This window comes from Andrena cerasifolii, chromosome 16 (genome assembly GCF_050908995.1).
Source record: "Andrena cerasifolii isolate SP2316 chromosome 16, iyAndCera1_principal, whole genome shotgun sequence".
Classification (NCBI taxonomy): Eukaryota; Metazoa; Arthropoda; class Insecta; order Hymenoptera; family Andrenidae; genus Andrena; species Andrena cerasifolii.
The window spans coordinates 9,506,262-9,528,666 of record NC_135133.1 but is presented as its reverse complement, the minus strand read 5'-3'; the positions used below and the strand labels follow the sequence as shown (position 1 = coordinate 9,528,666).

The following is a 22,405-nucleotide window of genomic DNA, read 5'->3' as shown; positions in this document are numbered from 1 at the left end:
GCCGGAAAAACACTCGGATCGGAGGAATAATGGTCGAGCTCTCGCCCCCGCGTGACGTCCGCGTATAACTCAAATCCGCAGACCGAGATTGTCCTCTCGGATGATTTGACACCGCAAAAACCGGCAGGTTCTTGCGCGGGTACGCTGGACTCTTTCAGCCAGCAGGCTTGTTCGCACACCCCTCTCGAATTCCCCCGAGGGTGCGCGAGGCTCGACCAGAAGGCGTTCGATTTCTCGGCCGACACGGCGGTGAACGGGGAGACGGTGCTTTAAACCGCGATGGCCCATTTCGAGGCCCTGCAACGTCGACGACAATGACGATGGCACGGCGTCCTCGCCCAACAGTCTGTTCCGCCAGCTTAATGCATTTTTGAAGCCCGGAATACCATAAAAGCGAGGGGTGCAATAAACCAACGGACTCGTGCACGCTACCCCTCGTCCTCCCTCGCCGCTGGGATCGCGGGGCCCCCGACGATCCGCTCGCCCCGTGCTCCTTGCCTCTCGCGGCGGAAGGCGAGGAGCGCGAAGACTCGAACGAGGGAAGTTACGTTGTAAAGGAAAGTACCCGGAAGGGGATTTTCAAGGGGTTGAGCGAGATGTTAACAGCCAGACAGTATTGTCGTCGAGCCACACCCCCGTGCTTCCTAATCAGAGGTGCTCATTCCTGCGCGCCTCGCCTCTCTGTGGTCGTGGCCCAACCATGGATCGACGGAGGATCGCTGACTTGCAGCGCGAGGGGATCAAAATGCTTGAAGCGGGTTACTTTATACCAAATCGGATGAACCGTACTATTGCGAGATGAGAAGAAACAGGACTACCTCCAAGCTGAAATGTCACAGGGGCAAGGGGAATCTCCCGCTAGTGTAGTGGTAGTGTAGCGCACTATAGTTTTATTACTAATACGTATTTATTTACTGTACATATGTATAATGGCCACGCATAAAAAAGAACAAACGATCCGTAGCGATGCGCGGACCGTGGTAAAAAGAATATCAGAGAAATGCACAGAGGAAGCATTACAAATGAACAATTCTTCTTCCGTTACACGTGCCAAATGCTCGTGCTGCAGAATGTACTGGTTTCTCGAAATCAACCATCACCGAAATTTCAAAAGAAAAATCAAATCATCCTAAAAAAGGGGCTCTACCATCGGCAGGGAAAAAACGACCACGAAGTGTAGACAAAAATTTCACTGTTCTCGGGAGAACAAAATAATAATAAAAAATATTACGCACAATTTTGATATTGCGAAGAAGCGAACGAAGACGATGAAGACGACAGCAGCTTTTCAGACGATTAGTAGGGTAAGGAAACGTGAGACTTTTATTTCATTTCAATACTTGTCATTGACGATTGTTAATCCGTAGAATTTATCAGAACCATATTGATTAATTTGTTTATTTCCTTAATAGCTACATAATATTCTGAGTCTCCGTCTACGCACTGTACGCCAACGTCACTGTCGCTGTATCTCGCTCTGTCGCGATTTGTTTCGTTCGCGTTCTTCGTTACGCGGCGGACTTTGTCGGAGCGGATAAGGTGAAGCGAACGGACGATTCCCCTTGCCCCTGTGACATTTCAGCTTGCAGGTAGTCTTGTTTCTTCTCATCGCGCAACAGTACGTTTGCAACCACTTCTCAATGCAAGCTGCAGGGATTCTTCCGCCCCTGTTCATTCCCCCACCTCCATCGAACTCTGCTAGATCCCTCCCTTCATTAAATCTCAAGGCAGTCTCCGTAACTCGCGCACCCAAACACAAGAAGTTGGTCAACAACCCCCAAGCAGCAAGGCTGATGGACCAACGGAGACCCAAAAGCGGTAGATTGTCTGCGACGGGCCCTGAAACGATCCCGTGGATTCCAGCGAAACTAATTTCCCTTCCAAATTTCGAAACCCTTGGACGACACCCCGGACCAAAATCAGATCCACTCGACCCATCGATCTCGTCGTGGCTCCCCGGGCGTGTCTGTGTGTGCCGAAGAAACACGTCCCTTCCAGCATTCGCCGGAGTCATCGATCGTCGCTCGACGGGGCCGGAGAGACAGTGTTGGGGGGGGGAGGTTCGGGTGCTGGGAGTAGAGACGTTATCAAAGAATACAAGCCTCTCAGGGATCGATTACAGCGGAGATTCCTGCGGCTGGCTAGATTACGAGGTGTTCTCTCACGCCATTGCCCAGCCAAAGGACGGCGAGACGGTTGGCAAATCTTATTTGAATTGGAGATGCCGAGTTTACCCCCTTAGCTGGACCGTGGAGTGTACAGTCAGCTTAGGGGGCGAGTGGAGGCGACGGTAAGTAGCTTAGGGAGGACGCGTCGACGGATCCCTCCCTCCTGGGCGCTCCATCCGCTCTCCTCGCCGCTCTCTATTTTCCCCGGACGTGTGTATTTATAGGGACGTAGATGGACGACGAGGGGAACTCATGTACGCGGCGACTTAGCGCGCACTTCGCCGGGTCGGGCCCCGTTGATGCACGATTCCAACGGGGAAACGCCACGAGTAATCGGGTCGCCGGGAATCCTGGTAGTAATTTCGCCTCGACGGTGATTCCTCCGTCGCGTCTGTAACCGAAGCCACGCGGCCCGGCCCTCTGCGAGCTCCGGAGTTATTCACCGTTCGGGAGATTTGTGCGCAGGCTGAGTGCTGCAACCCAGGGAACCTTCGGTCTAATACGGGGGAATTCTTGGTGCCCTCTATTATCACCGCTGATACCTCGAGGAACCACGAGAAAAGGCTACGGGGACCTAAACTGTCTCCGAGTATCCTCAAACTCTCCCCGCGCGAATTGTCGCAGAAACTTTTGACACCTCCTTTTTTATAATCATCCTCGTAGATCTACAATGAATTCACTGCGAGAAAGTATCGAGGAGAGAGACTGCAGGGCACCGTTGCGAAACGGAAGCACCCTTATTTGCCCTGTTTTCGGTGGTAAAGAGACGATTAACACGTTGCTGCGGCGAACGAAGCAGCGTGGCAACGAACGCGGGAGAATTGGGCCGCTCTCTCGACAATTCATTTCGCGGCGCTAAATTGCCTGCGATGTTTCGAAAGCCCGGGAGCACGCGAATGGGAGGCTGCTGCGCGGGAAAGCGAGTGGGCCGACGGTTGGGACGCTCCGCGATCCTGCAGGTCGCGCACCTACGAGTGCAACAACTGCCCCTTTGGCACAGATTGTCAGATTACCTTCCTGCCTGCGTCTGGCTCCTTTTGGAACGCGCCAGCTAGGCGTGCAGGCTGAGAGCGTATACGAATGAACGAAAGGGAAAGTAGTGAGAGCGGTTGATTGTAGATCTTCTATCCTCGATTCTATTCTACTTAATTTGTACTCTTTTCCACCCAGAATGATGTGTACATTTATATTTGAAAGTGCAAGGCTGATAGCCGCTTCAGTCTGCCATGCGATTGACTCGAACTACTTGCGAGGAGTATTTCAAGCGTCGAGTGCACGTAACAGTTGGCGACAATTTGCAGTAGGAATTGAGGGTCGGAGGATACTTTGTACCCAAGCAGTGGTTGCGCTGGGAATACCCCGCGTCTGACGCATGGCTGACTCGTACTACTGGCGTTTGACACAGAGCGAGTCGTTGCTGCTTTGCGTGCCGTGTAGAACAAGCAGCGAGGACTCCGCCGACTGGATGTATCAACTGGAAGGTACGTGGGGAATGGGAGGATCGAATCCTAGCCTACAGCTCCTCCATTTTTCACTCTTCATGTCGGTCGGTTAATTTTTCGAACAGCCCTCTCCGAGAATTGCGCCTCGCTCGCAAAGCGGCGGCCCGCGTTCGATTTACTTTCATGGAACGACTGTTCCTGATGGGTTTATCGAGCCAATACCCCGTTCGGAAATCGAAGAGCTTTACAAGTGCCCGGGTAATCATCTTACCGACGCCCTTATCACTGAACAGCCCTCTTTATCGATTTTATCCACGGAGCCCGACCGACATTCTTACAAAGTCCACAGTGCGTCGATACCGCGCTGCTCTGCGCGCTTAAATAAAAGAAGCGAGCTCTTTCGCGGTGTGTACTTACGTTACAAAAGTAGTCGCCGTTACCAGGGACGGGGAACCCTGAATTCTCGTCGCGTTAATCCCTCTCACAGACCAGGGAAATCCTCAGGTTGTCCGCTACTTTATTTCCACTCCCAATGGTATCGTTACGATTCGTCCGCCGCGATGGAGAAAAAAAAAGGAACGAATGGGAAGCGGGACGAACACCGCACCGCGGCGTTCTATGATTCGTTCGGACAAAGAGGAAATTGTGGGATCTCCGATACCACAGATGTGCATCGCGGAATTCTGGTCCGTGCACTTTCGGGGTTTCGGCAGCCGTGACCACCCGGGATAGTAATCAGGGATTATTGTACAGTTAATTCGAGACGTCCTGTCAAAGGACATTGGGGCTGCAGCGTTGGTAAAATTCTATACGTAACATGCTCCTGTAACGACGCACTTAAAGTTTATGCCCAGCATCACAGTTCGTACAATTTCCAACACGAGAACCATTGAATTCGCAAGAGAACTCTCCCTTTCTCCAAACTTTTAGAATATTCTCGCGAACTTTGATAAATACCCACAGAAACCTATGGAGTCCCCAAAAAAAAATCGGTCCTCCGCGATCAAAGGCATACGTCCCCCATTTATCGCGGCGACTGGGCGAATTACCATTCTAAGCGAATGCAACGTGACACGCGCCTCGAAGTTGCCTTGAAACGCGGGCCCTGTAACCCGTCGCGAGGAATCGCTTTCACCCTCCCCGCGCTTCTTTCCTCATCCTTTTAAAAGATTAAAAAAAGGACCCCGGGGTTTGGGGAGCAGCGGCGGGGGTGGATGGCTGGGATTTACCGCGGGAAAGGTTTCTCCTTTCCAGGGAGCGTCGACGAGTCACTCCGCGCTGAAAGCGTCGCCGAGCTTCCAGCCAAAGAAATCCAACGGTGTTGTTTCTTTTTCTTTGGAGGGCGGGATAAATGGCGGGTACGCGCGGCACCGGTTGCCTGGCTTTTTCCTACAGCAAACGAGTTCGTTACAGTGTCGTTCTTAAGCACACAGGGTGAACGCGCGAGCGATGACGCGCCTGCGAGTAGAAAAATCGTGGCCTGCGGATGATCCTCCCTCGTCGCGATTGTCGGTTAGGCGCGCGGAGTGGACGAAACAGGGGGCGAACAAAATTGAAGCCAGACGAGCGGAATCGGGCGGCTGAAGGGCGGCGGGGAAAAAGTTGCCGACAGGATCCTCGAGCGGGGATCTCGCTTAATGCACTTTAAAAACTGTTCCCGGTCGCGCGATTGTCGAAATTAACCCGGCGGAAGCTGGAAATTTCGAACGGTTTGGGGCGGTATTACGGCGTGACCGAGGGGATAGAGGCTTCGTACCTCCGCTCGGTTTGCCCGGCGTTTCTCGCGGTCGATGGATCAAAACGAAATGGCGAATTAAAAGTTGGTCGGGTTTTTTCGCGGCTCTCGAGCTGCCGCTCGACCCTCGCGTATTTTTCAGGGCCCGCCCTTTGCCGAGTTATTTGCGCGGAATTCGACCTCGGCGGAGATTAGAGCCGCGTGTTCCCGCCAATTCTGTAATTGCGAATATTTCGTACGCGCTAGGGGTATATGGAAAGCAGGGTTTGGGGGTGGTCGCGGGGGCGGCAAGCCGGTGCGCAGCGAAAAATTCGAGGAGGGAAAGGCGGAGGCGAAATAGCGAACGGAGCCGTGTCGACTTCTCAACCTTATCGTCTGACTTTCCGCGCGGTGAGGGTGGCTCGGGAGGGGAACAAAAGGTGCTCGGTTACGTGGTTTTCTGGCGAAGGGGATCCAGTCTATTAGTCAGACGTCGGGGATAACATTACTAAGGGAAACGTGAAACCGAAAGGCGGGAATTCGCGCGGTCGAGCGGCGGAAAAAGAGGCTTCGGGGGGTGAAACGCCGCGGGTGGAGTCACGCTTAACGACGCGTCCCGCGGACAGTGAGTCTGTCATTAACGTTAAAGATCTATTGAGGCCGATAGGTGAGAGGGGAAAGCAGCGGAGAAGGATTAAAAGGGAGAAACTTTTAAGGGAAAGGGTCTGAAGAATGCGGGCGCTGGTGCGGAGGAAGAAGGAAAAGGGGAAAAGATTCGAAGGTAAAAGGATTCCCTTGGAAAGTTGGGAAGTACAAGGAGGAAGGAATGGAGAAGTAGCAGCGGGAAAGGGAAATCCATCAGTGCGTAACGTGAATTACGCGCAAGTCGTAAGTGGCGTTTAGCTACTACGCGAACGCGTCGCAGGAGGACACGTGGGACGAGTCGCGTTCGAGTCGCGACGGTGTCGCGGAACACGGGTGATTTTCGTTGCACGGGGGAGCTTTTTAAAAGCCTCGCAAAGGCTGCGTTTCTACCGTCGACGGAGAAGGGAACGATGAAGGGTGTCTGAGGAACGTGGAAATAAAAGAACACATTTGAATCATCAGAACGCACAGTGGGGAAATTTCGCGATTTTATGGCCAAAACCACAAGAGTAAATTTTTCAATTCGACGAAATAAATGCAAATGCCAATTGAAGAACTAATATGAGTATCAAATGCCATCAAATGTTTTAATACAATAGACTCGCTAATGTTTATGTTCACGTGAGGTTAGACCGATCGGATAGAATTAATCCAGATTTTCAAGTTGCTTCAAACACTTATATTGTGTTATCCAAAGTTCTCAAAATAATTTCAAGGCATGGATTGAATTCCTGGTGGTGCTTAAGATATCTTTCTGTCCTCAAACTAATTATGTTTAGGTTTTTAATACGTAATTTATACAATTTTTAAAGTAGTGTTTTAGAAATAACCTTTTCATATAAGAATCAATTTTCAATACATAAAATAGTTATCAATCCCATAATATCCTGCAATGATTTTCATTTCTATTTTACGTTCGACTATTTTGATTCTATAAGTGCAATTATTAATTGCTAATAGTTGCTAATCTTGTAATTATATGCATTTTTTAAACACGATCCAATTTAAGTTTAGTTTCTCATATATTCGAACGTAAAAGTGCGGAATTTCATACATTAAAAATAAGTTTTCAGGTTTGTGACCACGAAAATGGATACAGTTCTTCAATTGACATTTGTATCAAATTTGTAAAATTAAAAAATTTCATTGCTGTAGTTTTGGCCATAAAATCGCAAAATGTCCCCACTGTGGAACGGAACGAACTTCCTCCACGGAGTATCAAAAAGAAGCATACACATTCATCGGTTCGCTCAGTCATTTCAAACGCAAGCCACCGAGCCCGAATTCAATAGCCAAGAAAATCGGAAACTCTTCTTGAACCCCTACCCCTAACCCACTTTCCAGCCGCGTCCAGAAAGAAAGGCAAAGCGACCGCAGGCAGCGCAAGAAAAGCACGGAAAGGCGGCGCAGGGAATGGTCCGAGTGTCCCGAGGAAACGAGGGGAAATCTCGCAACAGGAAATTTGAATTAAAGTCGGTGGACGGAAGAAAGGGTTGGCCATAAATCTTTTTACCGTCTTCAAACGGAAGAAAAATCCCTTGGGGGTCTCTGCCCCCTCCTCTCGCGAAGACGAGGAGGAGGAAGCGGACGAAGAAATCGTTCGGCGGTGAGACGAATCCTCTCGCTCGTGGCTTTTCCCTCCCCTCGCAGTCCCTCTAATTTACTAACCTCATCACCCTGTTTTTGAGCCGCGGGCCCGGGAACAAAGGAATCGTCGACGGTGGCTCGGTTTTACGCCGTCGACGGATGGCCGGTCAAAGGCGTGCAAATTACGCGGAGATACACAACACCGGAACCGAGAGATTACCGGGTCACGCTGTGCACGGGATAGCGGCGGGGGGTGGCGAGAGGGTGGATAGAAAAGCTGACAAATGGATAGGCGGTGACGACGCGCCAGTGCCAACCGGGCGCCGTTATTTCGTTAGTTAGACGAACTTCGACGCCTGTCGCGAGCGATTAAACAGGCCGCGATTCGACGAGAGGAACCTTTGACGCCTGCTCTTTGAGCCGGGGAGCGTCACCACCTTTCACTTGGACGACAGCGCCGTTTGCAGCTGTGTTTTACGATCCACGACACCCCCTGGGGCTCTCCTTTGGACACTTTGCGGCTGATACTGATGCCTCTTCTTGGCTCCTCGAGGGACCGGTATGTTTCCAGGTGGAGTTAAATGGGCGCGATTTAGCGTGCTTCTTGCGAAGGTAGCTACGTTCATTTTGCATTATTAATATCCACTCGGCAGGTGAAGAGGTTCTCGAACTCGTTATCTGTTTACCTTCACTTTTTAATTCGCTGTTATTCAGTCTCAGAGTACATTCAGTGTGTTTTTACGTAAAAACTGTGCGATTGGAAAGCGACTGGATCAGACGCAGGGTGAATAATTATATGACTCGCGTAACTCTAGTTAGTTTATTATATATTTAACCCTCGCTCTACCGCACCTCGGCCTCCGGAGCCGGAGTCATTTCTGACTCACACCGATATTTCACTAATACTACTTCACAGTCTTTCGACCGCGAGGCCCTCACCCATATTGTGCTTCGCAGTGACGCTCGCTGTTCCGGTGCAACAATCATGTAACTACAAATTTACAAATTTTTAGATAAATGTGCTACTAGTATCAGACATATCTAGTCTTTCCTCTATCTTCGTCTCCTGGAAAATTACGTATTTGCGATTGCGTCATTGTTGCACTGGAACGACGATATTATTGGGATCATATTTAGGAAAGAATCATGAATTTATTATAAAAAAATAATATTTATTCTAGTCATTCATATTACTAGTACAAGCATTACATACATTTGTTCTGGTGACCCGCTCTTCGATGAGCCATCACCTCACGCTTTTCCAAAACACACACACACACACACCACACATCCATGCATACCGCACACATCCGTCCACCATCTCCACGTGCATTCTCAGAATCATATCCGATCGCGATCGACATTCAATCTAAACAATCACTCGTCGCGCATATCTCTTCTAAACGTTCATTCCTCGCGCCGGCAAGCCTAGGAGATTGCCTCCTCGGCTTTCTCGCACCCACAAAACAAGGAAATTAACGCGATAAGTAGAAGCGCGCGCGCGCAGCCCTTATATTTCACCGCGCGGCTCAGCTTCCGATCCTCTTAGTCGCATTCCTCGCGCGATTAAGGTCAACCAACCCTCCGGGAAGAAATCCTCTGCCCCGTCCCCACTGCATCGTCCGAATATTTTTCCGTGTTTACCGCGCCAGCTTCGCCTTAGTCGCCAACGAAATGTTTCCTCCGGTTGGAAATGGCGCAGCACCCCTCGGAGAGCTGGTAACGTTCGTTATCGCTTTAAAGGCTGCAAGAGAAACGAACGTGGAAGTGGATACTTTGTATAAGAGACGGCGGACGTTTATTACCGTTGCTTTCGCTGCCTGTCTTCCGCTTCGCCGCCCCCCGCTGCACCCCTTCCGCTCGGGGCTGGCCAAGGGAGGATGGTAACCGGATACGAGGCGGTGTTTAGACGATCCTCGCCGCGGTGGCCGCGTTTAGCGTGATTTCGGTATCAGCTCGCGTGCGCGCCTGTTTGCTGCAGTCTCGTGTCGCGTCTGGTAGCTTCTTTTTCTTCCTTCTTCCTCTGCGTCGCTCGAGGAACAATCTTCAAGCATTTACGCACAGAAGGGTTGTTTGCAGAGATTTTAAAAGAAGAGACATTAGGGACCGTTTTCTATTCTAAAGCCCTTGCATTATGTTGTGGCAGAGCGTCGCTTTGGTTGAAGTTTGTAAGGCTTCGCGATTCTCTGACCACCTCTCCTGCACTGTGATATCGCGCAACAGCCCAAAGATGTGAAACTGATGTTCCAGAATGAGAAGCAGGTGATGGGGGTGATCGAGGAAAACACCGCGCACAATTTGAAACGAAATACTTACCGTCAAGGACCCAGTTCCTGATCGGAACCCAATTCCTGATCAGCTTAGAAAAATAAACCAATTATTAAGCTTATTACGGTACAAATTTATTCTGACAAATTACTAAGTAATTACGAAGTATTCTGAAATTTATACGCAAAATTTGATAGTTCATAGTATCCTTTAACCTACACACAACGATACGCCGATGGCCCTGTCTAGTCTCGATGGTTCGAACGTTTCGCAATTTCTCTTCTCAACGCATTACGTCCTATTCTAAAAAACAATAGACCCCGAATGGATTGTTAAAGAAAGCGTTGCAAAGTGACAAGAAGTTTTAAACAGGTAATCCCGAAGAAGCCCCCATCGCCAGCCTCGCGTAATACCCTCTCAACAGCCCACCCTCCGATTCCCCTGGTTCCAGACACGGTTCACGCGTACGTCGATGAACCGTGGTGCTCTGTCGACAATCAAACGCGCGTATCGGCACGACAGAAGCTACATCCCTCGCTCGCAAGCTGCCAAGGGCAACGAGAAGCGTGGCCCTCGACGGGGCGAGCACGCGAGCAACGTCAGGCTCAACTTGAAATTGAGTTGTCATCCATTCGCCAAGTTATATGGCGCCTTTATAGCGTTCCCGGGGCCCTCGTGCGGAAACTATTTAGTCCGAAACCGGATAGCCTCTCCGCGACCCCCGCCTGCATCCGAGGAACGATATTAAGGGCTGGGGGGGGGGGTGTGCCTCGCTTCAATCGAAAGACACTCTCCCGCTTCCACGAGACTCGTCTCGCGTCTGGCTTTAAATACTCCCCCGGTACCCTTCGGCTAACAATTTCGATGGGCTGCCGCGTTTTTCGCAAGGCTTCCCCTACAAATATTGACGCAGATGCCCTCGAAAGGGACGCAGCCACCGATGCAGCGGTCACTAGACGCAGGTTCTGTTTGCACGCGTGCTTGGGGTGGCTCGCCGAGCTGGCGAAGTTCGCCGGACACCCAGCTGCACGGGCAATAATTTTAAACCCTCCCGTGGGCGAGAGCGAAGGACGGCGGTGGGGGTGCTCGAGGACGCGGCTCGGAGCTTCCTATTTCATCGCGTAAATTTATTAACGTTCTTCTCCGCGGAAGGGAGGAGGGAAAAGGGCTTTTATCTCGAGCGTAATTTCCTTTCGATCGGAAACTCGATACTTCTCCCCCGGCCGTTTCGGGGGCTGCGCTCGCTCTGGCACTCTTCCATGCAGGCGTCGAAAGCTTCCTGCTCCTAGACTCGAGGTAAATATTCACGCTCGGGGGACAAGGTTTCGCGACAGCGAGGCTTGTAGAACGCGCGGCGAGCTCGTGCTTGCGCTTCCCTGTTTAGTCAGGGAAATATTAAAGTCTGGATCCACGAGATAGATCCTTATCCCCGATTTGCGCCGTTCTGCTTTCAGAGGGACGGATCCTGGAACTGCATTCCCCAGACGGCGTGCACGAGTGCTGGCTGAGGGCCGCAGACAACGCGGAGGCGAACGTCTGGTTCAACGCTCTGCACTCAGCCCTGGCAGCCCTCACCCTGAAGGCGTTGCGGCTCGCCTCGGCGCTCCCGGATCCGCCGCAGCTCCAGCACATCGGCTGGCTCGCCAGGAGACACTGCCTTCAGGTACGTGATCGCTTCTCGTAGACACTGGGCGCTTCGTTTCGTAGTAGGCAAAACATAGGGAAGCGTTTAAAGATAAAAGACAACACCCGAGAGGAGCACGGAACTGAACATCGGGGGCGGTAAAACGCGAAGAAGAATCAAGAGAGGAAATTACAGTCAACGACGTTCGAGAAGATGGTTCCGCAGATACAACGACGGCGATCCAGCGGGGGAAATAGAAACGGCCCCGCGATGGAGGGGGTAAGAAGGTGGGTAGGGAAAAAACTGTCGGGCCTGTGAAGGGGCTGGAAGAAGGCGAGGGGGATGATAGGAGAGATCGCGGGAAAGTAATTCCAGGAAACAGGCGGAGAAATATTGAAAAGAGCGGAGTTTAAGGGAGAGATGACGAAGGAGGGCACGAGAGGCAGCGGAATGGAAGCTCGCGTCTGGGGGCTCTCGAGCGTTTCCTCTCGTCCTAGAATCGGATAGGCTGAGACTGCTCTTTCCCGAGCAGTCTCGCTCTGATGGAGAGTGACGCGGCCCTCTCGACTGTCGCAGCCCGCATGTGCACGCCGGCAATTTGCGACGATCCCGAAACCGTCGACGGAAGCGTCTCGGAACGCAATATCGAGTGGTTCGCGAGCGATTCTTAACCGCGGGGCTTGTACGCGTGAAAGCGTTCGGACGATACGCCAAGATGCATTTTCTTTTTTGTTTTAGAAAAATCACACCAGGTGTCTGTGAAAAGAACGCCGGTGTATAATTACGTAGCGCTTGGGTTAAATGGAACTCCAGCTTGGACGAATACAGTTGCGGATCGTGATACAGGTCCTCCATCCTTTCACTTATCCCCGAGTTCTTTGAAAAAATGATCGAGGAACGAGGAGAGACAAGCGCGGAACGCGGAATCCGAGCATCCAGCATCCCTCCGTTCCGAATAGCCTCGAAATAGCCCCGGGGAACGGGACGGAATTTACAGCAATCCGAGCGCAGATAGAAAAGAAGAAGAAGTGCCATAAAAGAAGAAGTAACCGAGGTGTAAGACCGCGAAAAGTCACGGAAGATAAAACTTGCTCCGCGTGGGCGGAAGCGATCTTAGCATCCCGGGAGGAGAAAATTTTGCCCGCCACAAATCAGCCTCTCTCTCTCTCTCTCTGAATGCTTCCTTTTTTTCTCTACCCCTCCGTTTCTAGCCGGCCGAACGAGGGAACCGTTCGCTACGATCGAGCCACCTCCCCCCAGGTCCCTCCGAAGGGGGAGGTAAATGGTAATTGGCGGGCGAGCGGCACCGGGGGGGAAGTCTGTACGCGAGGCGACTAATTGTCGGCAAGTCGCGGCTTAATTATCCGGAACGATCGGGGATCGTTAATTACGGGCTTTCGTCGCGTTTTCCCGCGAGACGACAAACCACGACGATTTGTACCCTCAGACTCCGCGCTGCTCTACAGGCTCCTTCCAGATGGAGGAAACGAACCGATCGAGTGGCCGCCACTGTTTGCATTGCGGGGGCGAGAGAGGAATAGCTCTCCCTCCCGCTTCCGCCCTCCGAGCTTTTTTTTCCACCGTGTCCCGGTCGACGTTCCTTTCGAATGCATTCCAGACGCGGCTTGAATTATACGCGAGCGGTACCACGGTGCGAGAGCTTCGTGCCGTTCCGCGATAAGCAACGCCGCTCAAGATTGATCGCCGCGCGAAATTATTTCGAGAAAGCACCGGCACGCCGGGGAATTATGTTAACCAGCCCGGGGTTCTTTTGCAGAGTTTGTGGAATCGATGGGGCGTAATCGATAGGAGGATTGATAAAGATCGCACGGCGGCGTTCGCTTGCAGATGAGCGATCGCTCGCGACTGATTTTTCCTGCTCTCGCAGCACTCCCACGTCGTTGTTTTTTGGTGCTACGTGCAGTGTACTACTAATGCGGGGTTGGTGCATTATGCAGGAGTTGCGGCTGGGTGGTAACAGTGGGCATGGACTTAAGGGAATATGATATCTGTGATCGATGGGTCGATGTAATTTATTATGTAGGATGAGGTTCTTTGAAGGAGAATAAAAAGCTGTAAACCAAATTCAATTGTTTTATCGTTTTATTTCAAACACTATTCATATTCCATTCCTATACATTTCCTTTTCCCACAAAACCCCGAAGTTCGGCCCCGCAGCTTCTTCTTTGCGCCACCTCCTTCGAAGTCATGTTCTCCTGTTACAAAGCCCAATTTGGTGCATTCTGAAAATCTTTGCCAGATTTTGGCCCAGGTATCAGGAGAACATGAAGCGAAAGGAGGTATTCTGAATTTCAGCTTCGAAGGCATCCTTGATTCTCTCTCCGAAGACGTTACTTAGTGCCACCTCTTTCGACATCATGTTCTCCTAGTACATAGCCCAATTTTGTGCATTCTGAAAATTTTTGCCAGATTTTGGCCCAGGTATCAGGAGAACATGAAGCGAAAAGAGGTATTCTGAATTTCAGCGAAACTTCTGCTTCGAATAGTTCTGCGTCTTCGATTCTCTCTCCGGAGACATTACTTTGCGCCACCTCCTTCGAAGTCATGTTCTCCTGTTACAAAGCCCAATTTTGTGCATTCTGAAAATTTTTGCCAGATTTTGGCCCAGGTATCAGGAGAACATGAAGCGAAAAGAGGTATTCTGAATTTCAGCGAAACTTCTGCTTCGAATAGTTCTGCGTCTTCGATTCGCTCTCCGGAGACATTACTTTGCGCCACCTCCTTCGAAGTCATGTTCTCCTGTTACAAAGCCCAATTTTGTGCATTCTGAAAATTTTTGCCAGATTTTGGCCCAGGTATCAGGAGAACATGAAGCGAAAAGAGGTATTCTGAATTTCAGCGAAACTTCTGCTTCGAATAGTTCTGCGTCTTCGATTCGCTCTCCGGAGACATTACTTTGCGCCACCTCCTTCGAAGTCATGTTCTCCTGTTACAAAGCCCAATTTTGTGCATTCTGAAAATTTTTGCCAGATTTTGGCCCAGGTATCAGGAGAACATGAAGCGAAAAGAGGTATTCTGAATTTCAGCGAAACTTCTGCTTTGAATAGTTCTGCGTCTTCGATTCGCTCTCCGGAGACATTACTTTGCGCCACCTCCTTCGAAGTCATGTTCTCCTGTTACAAAGCCCAATTTTGTGCATTCTGAAAATTTTTGCCAGATTTTGGCCCAGGTATCAGGAGAACATGAAGCGAAAAGAGGTATTCTGAATTTCAGCGAAACTTCTGCTTCGAATAGTTCTGCGTCTTCGATTCGCTCTCCGGAGACATTACTTTGCGCCTCCTCCTTCGAAGTCATGTTCTCCTGTTACAAAGCCCAATTTTGTGCATTCTGAAAATTTTTGCCAGATTTTGGCCCAGGTATCAGGAGAACATGAAGCGAAAAGAGGTATTCTGAATTTCAGCGAAACTTCTGCTTCGAATAGTTCTGCGTCTTCGATTCGCTCTCCGGAGACATTACTTTGCGCCTCCTCCTTCGAAGTCATGTTCTCCTGTTACAAAGCCCAATTTTGTGCATTCTGAAAATTTTTGCCAGATTTTGGCCCAGGTATCAGGAGAACATGAAGCGAAAAGAGGTATTCTGAATTTCAGCGAAACTTCTGCTTCGAATAGTTCTGCGTCTTCGATTCGCTCTCCGGAGACATTACTTTGCGCCACCTCCTTCGAAGTCATGTTCTCCTGTTACAAAGCCCAATTTTGTGCATTCTGAAAATTTTTGCCAGATTTTGGCCCAGGTATCAGGAGAACATGAAGCGAAAAGAGGTATTCTGAATTTCAGCTGCGAAGGCATCCTCGATTCTCTCTCCGGAGACATTACTTAGTGCCACCTCTTTTGACATCATGTTCTCCTGTTACAAAGCCCAATTTTGTGCATTCTGAAAATTTTTGCCAGATTTTGGCCCAGGTATCAGGAGAACATGAAGCGAAAAGAGGTATTCTGAATTTCAGCGAAACTTCTGCTTCGAATAGTTCTGCGTCTTCGATTCGCTCTCCGGAGACATTACTTTGCGCCACCTCCTTCGTAGTCATGTTCTCCTGCTACAAAGCCCAATTTTGTGCATTCTGAAAATTTTTGCCAGATTTTGGCCCAGGTATCAGGAGAACATGAAGCGAAAAGAGGTATTCTGAATTTCAGCGAAACTTCTGCTTCGAATAGTTCTGCGTCTTCGATTCGCTCTCCGGAGACATTACTTTGCGCCACCTCCTTCGAAGTCATGTTCTCCTGTTACAAAGCCCAATTTTGTGCATTCTGAAAATTTTTGCCAGATTTTGGCCCAGGTATCAGGAAAACATGAAGCGAAAAGAGGTATTCTGAATTTCAGCGAAACTTCTGCTTCGAATAGTTCTGCGTCTTCGATTCGCTCTCCGGAGACATTACTTTGCGCCACCTCCTTCGAAGTCATGTTCTCCTGTTACAAAGCCCAATTTTGTGCATTCTGAAAATTTTTGCCAGATTTTGGCCCAGGTATCAGGAGAACATGAAGCGAAAAGAGGTATTCTGAATTTCAGCGAAACTTCTGCTTCGAATAGTTCTGCGTCTTCGATTCGCTCTCCGGAGACATTACTTTGCGCCACCTCCTTCGAAGTCATGTTCTCCTGTTACAAAGCCCAATTTTGTGCATTCTGAAAATTTTTGCCAGATTTTGGCCCAGGTATCAGGAGAACATGAAGCGAAAAGAGGTATTCTGAATTTCAGCGAAACTTCTGCTTCGAATAGTTCTGCGTCTTCGATTCGCTCTCCGGAGACATTACTTTGCGCCTCCTCCTTCGAAGTCATGTTCTCCTGTTACAAAGCCCAATTTTGTGCATTCTGAAAATTTTTGCCAGATTTTGGCCCAGGTATCAGGAGAACATGAAGCGAAAAGAGGTATTCTGAATTTCAGCGAAACTTCTGCTTCGAATAGTTCTGCGTCTTCGATTCGCTCTCCGGAGACATTACTTTGCGCCACCTCCTTCGAAGTCATGTTCTCCTGTTACAAAGCCCAATTTTGTGCATTCTGAAAATTTTTGCCAGATTTTGGCCCAGGTATCAGGAGAACATGAAGCGAAAAGAGGTATTCTGAATTTCAGCTGCGAAGGCATCCTCGATTCTCTCTCCGGAGACATTACTTAGTGCCACCTCTTTTGACATCATGTTCTCCTGTTACAAAGCCCAATTTTGTGCATTCTGAAAATTTTTGCCAGATTTTGGCCCAGGTATCAGGAGAACATGAAGCGAAAAGAGGTATTCTGAATTTCAGCGAAACTTCTGCTTCGAATAGTTCTGCGTCTTCGATTCGCTCTCCGGAGACATTACTTTGCGCCACCTCCTTCGTAGTCATGTTCTCCTGCTACAAAGCCCAATTTTGTGCATTCTGAAAATTTTTGCCAGATTTTGGCCCAGGTATCAGGAGAACATGAAGCGAAAAGAGGTATTCTGAATTTCAGCGAAACTTCTGCTTCGAATAGTTCTGCGTCTTCGATTCGCTCTCCGGAGACATTACTTTGCGCCACCTCCTTCGAAGTCATGTTCTCCTGTTACAAAGCCCAATTTTGTGCATTCTGAAAATTTTTGCCAGATTTTGGCCCAGGTATCAGGAAAACATGAAGCGAAAAGAGGTATTCTGAATTTCAGCGAAACTTCTGCTTCGAATAGTTCTGCGTCTTCGATTCGCTCTCCGGAGACATTACTTTGCGCCACCTCCTTCGTAGTCATGTTCTCCTGTTACAAAGCCCAATTTTGTGCATTCTGAAAATTTTTGCCAGATTTTGGCCCAGGTATCAGGAGAACATGAAGCGAAAAGAGGTATTCTGAATTTCAGCGAAACTTCTGCTTCGAATAGTTCTGCGTCTTCGATTCGCTCTCCGGAGACATTACTTTGCGCCACCTCCTTCGTAGTCATGTTCTCCTGCTACAAAGCCCAATTTTGTGCATTCTGAAAATTTTTGCCAGATTTTGGCCCAGGTATCAGGAGAACATGAAGCGAAAAGAGGTATTCTGAATTTCAGCGAAACTTCTGCTTCGAATAGTTCTGCGTCTTCGATTCGCTCTCCGGAGACATTACTTTGCGCCACCTCCTTCGAAGTCATGTTCTCCTGTTACAAAGCCCAATTTTGTGCATTCTGAAAATTTTTGCCAGATTTTGGCCCAGGTATCAGGAGAACATGAAGCGAAAAGAGGTATTCTGAATTTCAGCGAAACTTCTGCTTCGAATAGTTCTGCGTCTTCGATTCGCTCTCCGGAGACATTACTTTGCGCCACCTCCTTCGTAGTCATGTTCTCCTGTTACAAAGCCCAATTTTGTGCATTCTGAAAATTTTTGCCAGATTTTGGCCCAGGTATCAGGAGAACATGAAGCGAAAAGAGGTATTCTGAATTTCAGCGAAACTTCTGCTTCGAATAGTTCTGCGTCTTCGATTCGCTCTCCGGAGACATTACTTTGCGCCACCTCCTTCGAAGTCATGTTCTCCTGTTACAAAGCCCAATTTTGTGCATTCTGAAAATTTTTGCCAGATTTTGGCCCAGGTATCAGGAGAACATGAAGCGAAAAGAGGTATTCTGAATTTCAGCGAAACTTCTGCTTCGAATAGTTCTGCGTCTTCGATTCGCTCTCCGGAGACATTACTTTGCGCCACCTCCTTCGAAGTCATGTTCTCCTGTTACAAAGCCCAATTTTGTGCATTCTGAAAATTTTTGCCAGATTTTGGCCCAGGTATCAGGAGAACATGAAGCGAAAAGAGGTATTCTGAATTTCAGCGAAACTTCTGCTTCGAATAGTTCTGCGTCTTCGATTCGCTCTCCGGAGACATTACTTTGCGCCACCTCCTTCGTAGTCATGTTCTCCTGCTACAAAGCCCAATTTTGTGCATTCTGAAAATTTTTGCCAGATTTTGGCCCAGGTATCAGGAGAACATGAAGCGAAAAGAGGTATTCTGAATTTCAGCGAAACTTCTGCTTCGAATAGTTCTGCGTCTTCGATTCGCTCTCCGGAGACATTACTTTGCGCCACCTCCTTCGAAGTCATGTTCTCCTGTTACAAAGCCCAATTTTGTGCATTCTGAAAATTTTTGCCAGATTTTGGCCCAGGTATCAGGAGAACATGAAGCGAAAAGAGGTATTCTGAATTTCAGCGAAACTTCTGCTTCGAATAGTTCTGCGTCTTCGATTCGCTCTCCGGAGACATTACTTTGCGCCACCTCCTTCGTAGTCATGTTCTCCTGTTACAAAGCCCAATTTTGTGCATTCTGAAAATTTTTGCCAGATTTTGGCCCAGGTATCAGGAGAACATGAAGCGAAAAGAGGTATTCTGAATTTCAGCGAAACTTCTGCTTCGAATAGTTCTGCGTCTTCGATTCGCTCTCCGGAGACATTACTTTGCGCCACCTCCTTCGAAGTCATGTTCTCCTGTTACAAAGCCCAATTTTGTGCATTCTGAAAATTTTTGCCAGATTTTGGCCCAGGTATCAGGAGAACATGAAGCGAAAAGAGGTATTCTGAATTTCAGCGAAACTTCTGCTTCGAATAGTTCTGCGTCTTCGATTCGCTCTCCGGAGACATTACTTTGCGCCACCTCCTTCGAAGTCATGTTCTCCTGTTACAAAGCCCAATTTTGTGCATTCTGAAAATTTTTGCCAGATTTTGGCCCAGGTATCAGGAGAACATGAAGCGAAAAGAGGTATTCTGAATTTCAGCGAAACTTCTGCTTCGAATAGTTCTGCGTCTTCGATTCGCTCTCCGGAGACATTACTTTGCGCCACCTCCTTCGAAGTCATGTTCTCCTGTTACAAAGCCCAATTTTGTGCATTCTGAAAATTTTTGCCAGATTTTGGCCCAGGTATCAGGAGAACATGAAGCGAAAAGAGGTATTCTGAATTTCAGCGAAACTTCTGCTTCGAATAGTTCTGCGTCTTCGATTCGCTCTCCGGAGACATTACTTTGCGCCACCTTCTTCGAAGTCATGTTATCCTGTTACGAAGCCCAATTTTGTGCATTCTGAAAATTTTTGCCAGATTTTGGCCCAGGTATCAGGAGAACATGAAGCGAAAAGAGGTATTCTGAATTTCAGCTGCGAAGGCATCCTCGATTCTCTCTCCGGAGACATTACTTAGTGCCACCTCTTTTGACATCATGTTCTCCTGTTACAAAGCCCAATTTTGTGCATTCTGAAAATTTTTGCCAGATTTTGGCCCAGGTATCAGGAGAACATGAAGCGAAAAGAGGTATTCTGAATTTCAGCGAAACTTCTGCTTCGAATAGTTCTGCGTCTTCGATTCGCTCTCCGGAGACATTACTTTGCGCCACCTCCTTCGAAGTCATGTTCTCCTGTTACAAAGCCCAATTTTGTGCATTCTGAAAATTTTTGCCAGATTTTGGCCCAGGTATCAGGAGAACATGAAGCGAAAAGAGGTATTCTGAATTTCAGCGAAACTTCTGCTTCGAATAGTTCTGCGTCTTCGATTCGCTCTCCGGAGACATTACTTTGCGCCACCTTCTTCGAAGTCATGTTATCCTGTTACGAAGCCCAATTTTGTGCATTCTGAAAATTTTTGCCAGATTTTGGCCCAGGTATCAGGAGAACATGAAGCGAAAAGAGGTATTCTGAATTTCAGCTGCGAAGGCATCCTCGATTCTCTCTCCGGAGACATTACTTAGTGCCACCTCTTTTGACATCATGTTCTCCTGTTACAAAGCCCAATTTTGTGCATTCTGAAAATTTTTGCCAGATTTTGGCCCAGGTATCAGGAGAACATGAGGCCGCAAGAAGGTATCCTAAAATTCAGCGAAACTTCTGCTTCAACACGATCCTAGCACCTGCAACAAAGTTGCAAACCAAAATTTGGCTTCTCGCGAGAACGCACAAAGTTGCAAAGCGGGATTTTATTTCTGGAACACCCCAATTTCATTTGCAACAATGTTGAAAAAATTTTGTCCTTTGCAACTTTGTTGCGTTTTCGCTAGGCGCTCTTACCTGAATACTTACCACATTCTGCATGATCATAAGGCGAATAAGTGGTTCTTAAGATTAGAGCAATATATAAGTAGTGTGATGTGTGCTGTTGTGTAGTGTGATGTTGTAAAGTGTGAAGTGTTATGTTGTGAAGTGTAATACTTAAATGTGTGATGTGTGAATTTGAGGAGTGTTATGTTGTGAAGTGTGATACTGTGATGTGTGTTGTGTGAAATATCGGTTTTCAACTTTTTTAAAACATGTGACAGGAATTTAGGCGAAATATAAGGAAAGTGAAAATGATGGCATGTATGAAAAGAATGGATAGGATATACAAAATAAATGTTTCGAATACATTTGAAATAAAGTACTTACTTCGCTGCAGCTTAACAATACTCACCCTTCGCAAGCTTAACGTTACTTCCCTCGAACTTTACAAGCCCCCAAATAGACATAAAATTATTTAAGACAGCATCCCCTTCACCCTCGCGCTAATCAGTGTTACAGAAGCATGCCTACGCTCCTACCTACCAAAAACTTCTAAGGAACAGCTAACAGTGTACTCCGATGGCATTAAATTACCGATCCGCAGCAATGTTGACCGCTGACGCAGAAGGGCCCCAGAACCAATCCAGCAAATATCAAGTCGAGAGATCCAGCCAATAGATCGATAACTAATATATCCACCCCATACGAGGGGGGGGCGTATCAGCGAGGATCAGCCTCCCCAAACGAAGGAACCGGGAGGGGGTTGAAAGGGAGGCAGGATACACGAGGTATCCAGCACATAATTGATTGGCATTAACGCACCTGATTGCCGGTGCCCTGACCCCTCTCGCCCTTTGGCCTCCCTTGGCAAGTGTCCCGCTGGGTGCTTCGATATCTGTCGTCGTCTCTGGGTCGATCGCCGTGTTTGAAGACCCTGCTAATAATCAAGCAATATCGGAGCGAGGAGAAACGAACAAATCGGGCGCGAAGCAATAAGCCAGCGAATGACGGCGCGCATAAACCAGCGCAGCTGTGCAGCCAGAAGATGAACGGGTCTCCTGAGCTGTGACAGCACCGACAAAATAATAGAATCCATCAAACCTTAGGTAGGTCGATCTCCGCGGACATCAGGGTTGAAATAACACGATTTATAAACCCGATCGAAATCAGTTTAGCCAGGTCCCCTAAGGGGCGGCAACCGAGCTTCCGAGGCTGTCAAGATGCCCGATGATGGAAAGGAGTCGCGCTCAAGGATTCTCTCCCCGGAAGTCGACAGGTGACCCAGGTTTTCGGGCTGTCAGAGAGCGAGGTTAATCGCCCGGAGAATTACGCGAGTTTATCGTGCTTGTTTGCGGACGAGCGATTACTCGGCCGGGGAGGATCGCTTTTGCGGCTGCTCGAGATTAATTTTAAACGTAATGCGATCGCTCGGCACAGTATGGAAGAGTCGATTTCGCGGGAGCGTGAAATAATGCGTGCCGCTTGCGCCGAGTGATTATCGGTTCTGCGTGTGCTTCACGAGCTTGTGGAATCGAGGTGAACGCAAACATTCATCTGCCGTGGAAATCCCCCGCTCCTGGAATCAGCGCGGCCGCAATATGTATCTATTATACAAACCCGAATGTAGCAATACCCGAACGCAGAATAAAATCGAATTGTCAAAGTATATCCACTTGTGTCGATTTAAAACCGTTCAACCACTCGTTCCCTCCTCTCTCCCTACATCCACGAAGGAATTGACAATCACTTTTCCTTGCGCGGATGGAAGACCAGCTCCTCCCAGAACAGTTCTATCGCGATTAATCGCGCGCTCCCTTCTCGGCCCCTCGAAATTCGCCTCCTGACATCGCCTGGGAGCAGAAGGAACGTCGATCGAACGTAGCCGCGCGCGGATAATCAGTTAATATCGACTGCAATCGAACAGCTCGCCGATGGGGGCACGGGGGCACACGCGAGGGCGGGAGGGGCTCTAACGAGCGGCAATTGACGAACGCGTAACGATCCGAACGACTTTGCCCGCGCGCC

General features: G+C 48.8%; 1 protein-coding gene across 4 annotated transcripts in view; it reads left to right on the top strand.

The window, feature by feature from the left end:
- The window catches only part of Syn1 (Syntrophin-like 1), a 298,277-nt gene that overhangs the window by 232,190 nt on the left and 43,682 nt on the right, over positions 1-22,405 (top strand). For all 4 annotated transcript variants that reach the window (XM_076828704.1, XM_076828705.1, XM_076828702.1 and 1 more), the window contains one exon: positions 11,279-11,487. In XM_076828704.1, the coding sequence (XP_076684819.1) occupies positions 11,279-11,487 (209 nt within the window). The remainder of the gene's footprint in view (positions 1-11,278; positions 11,488-22,405) is intronic.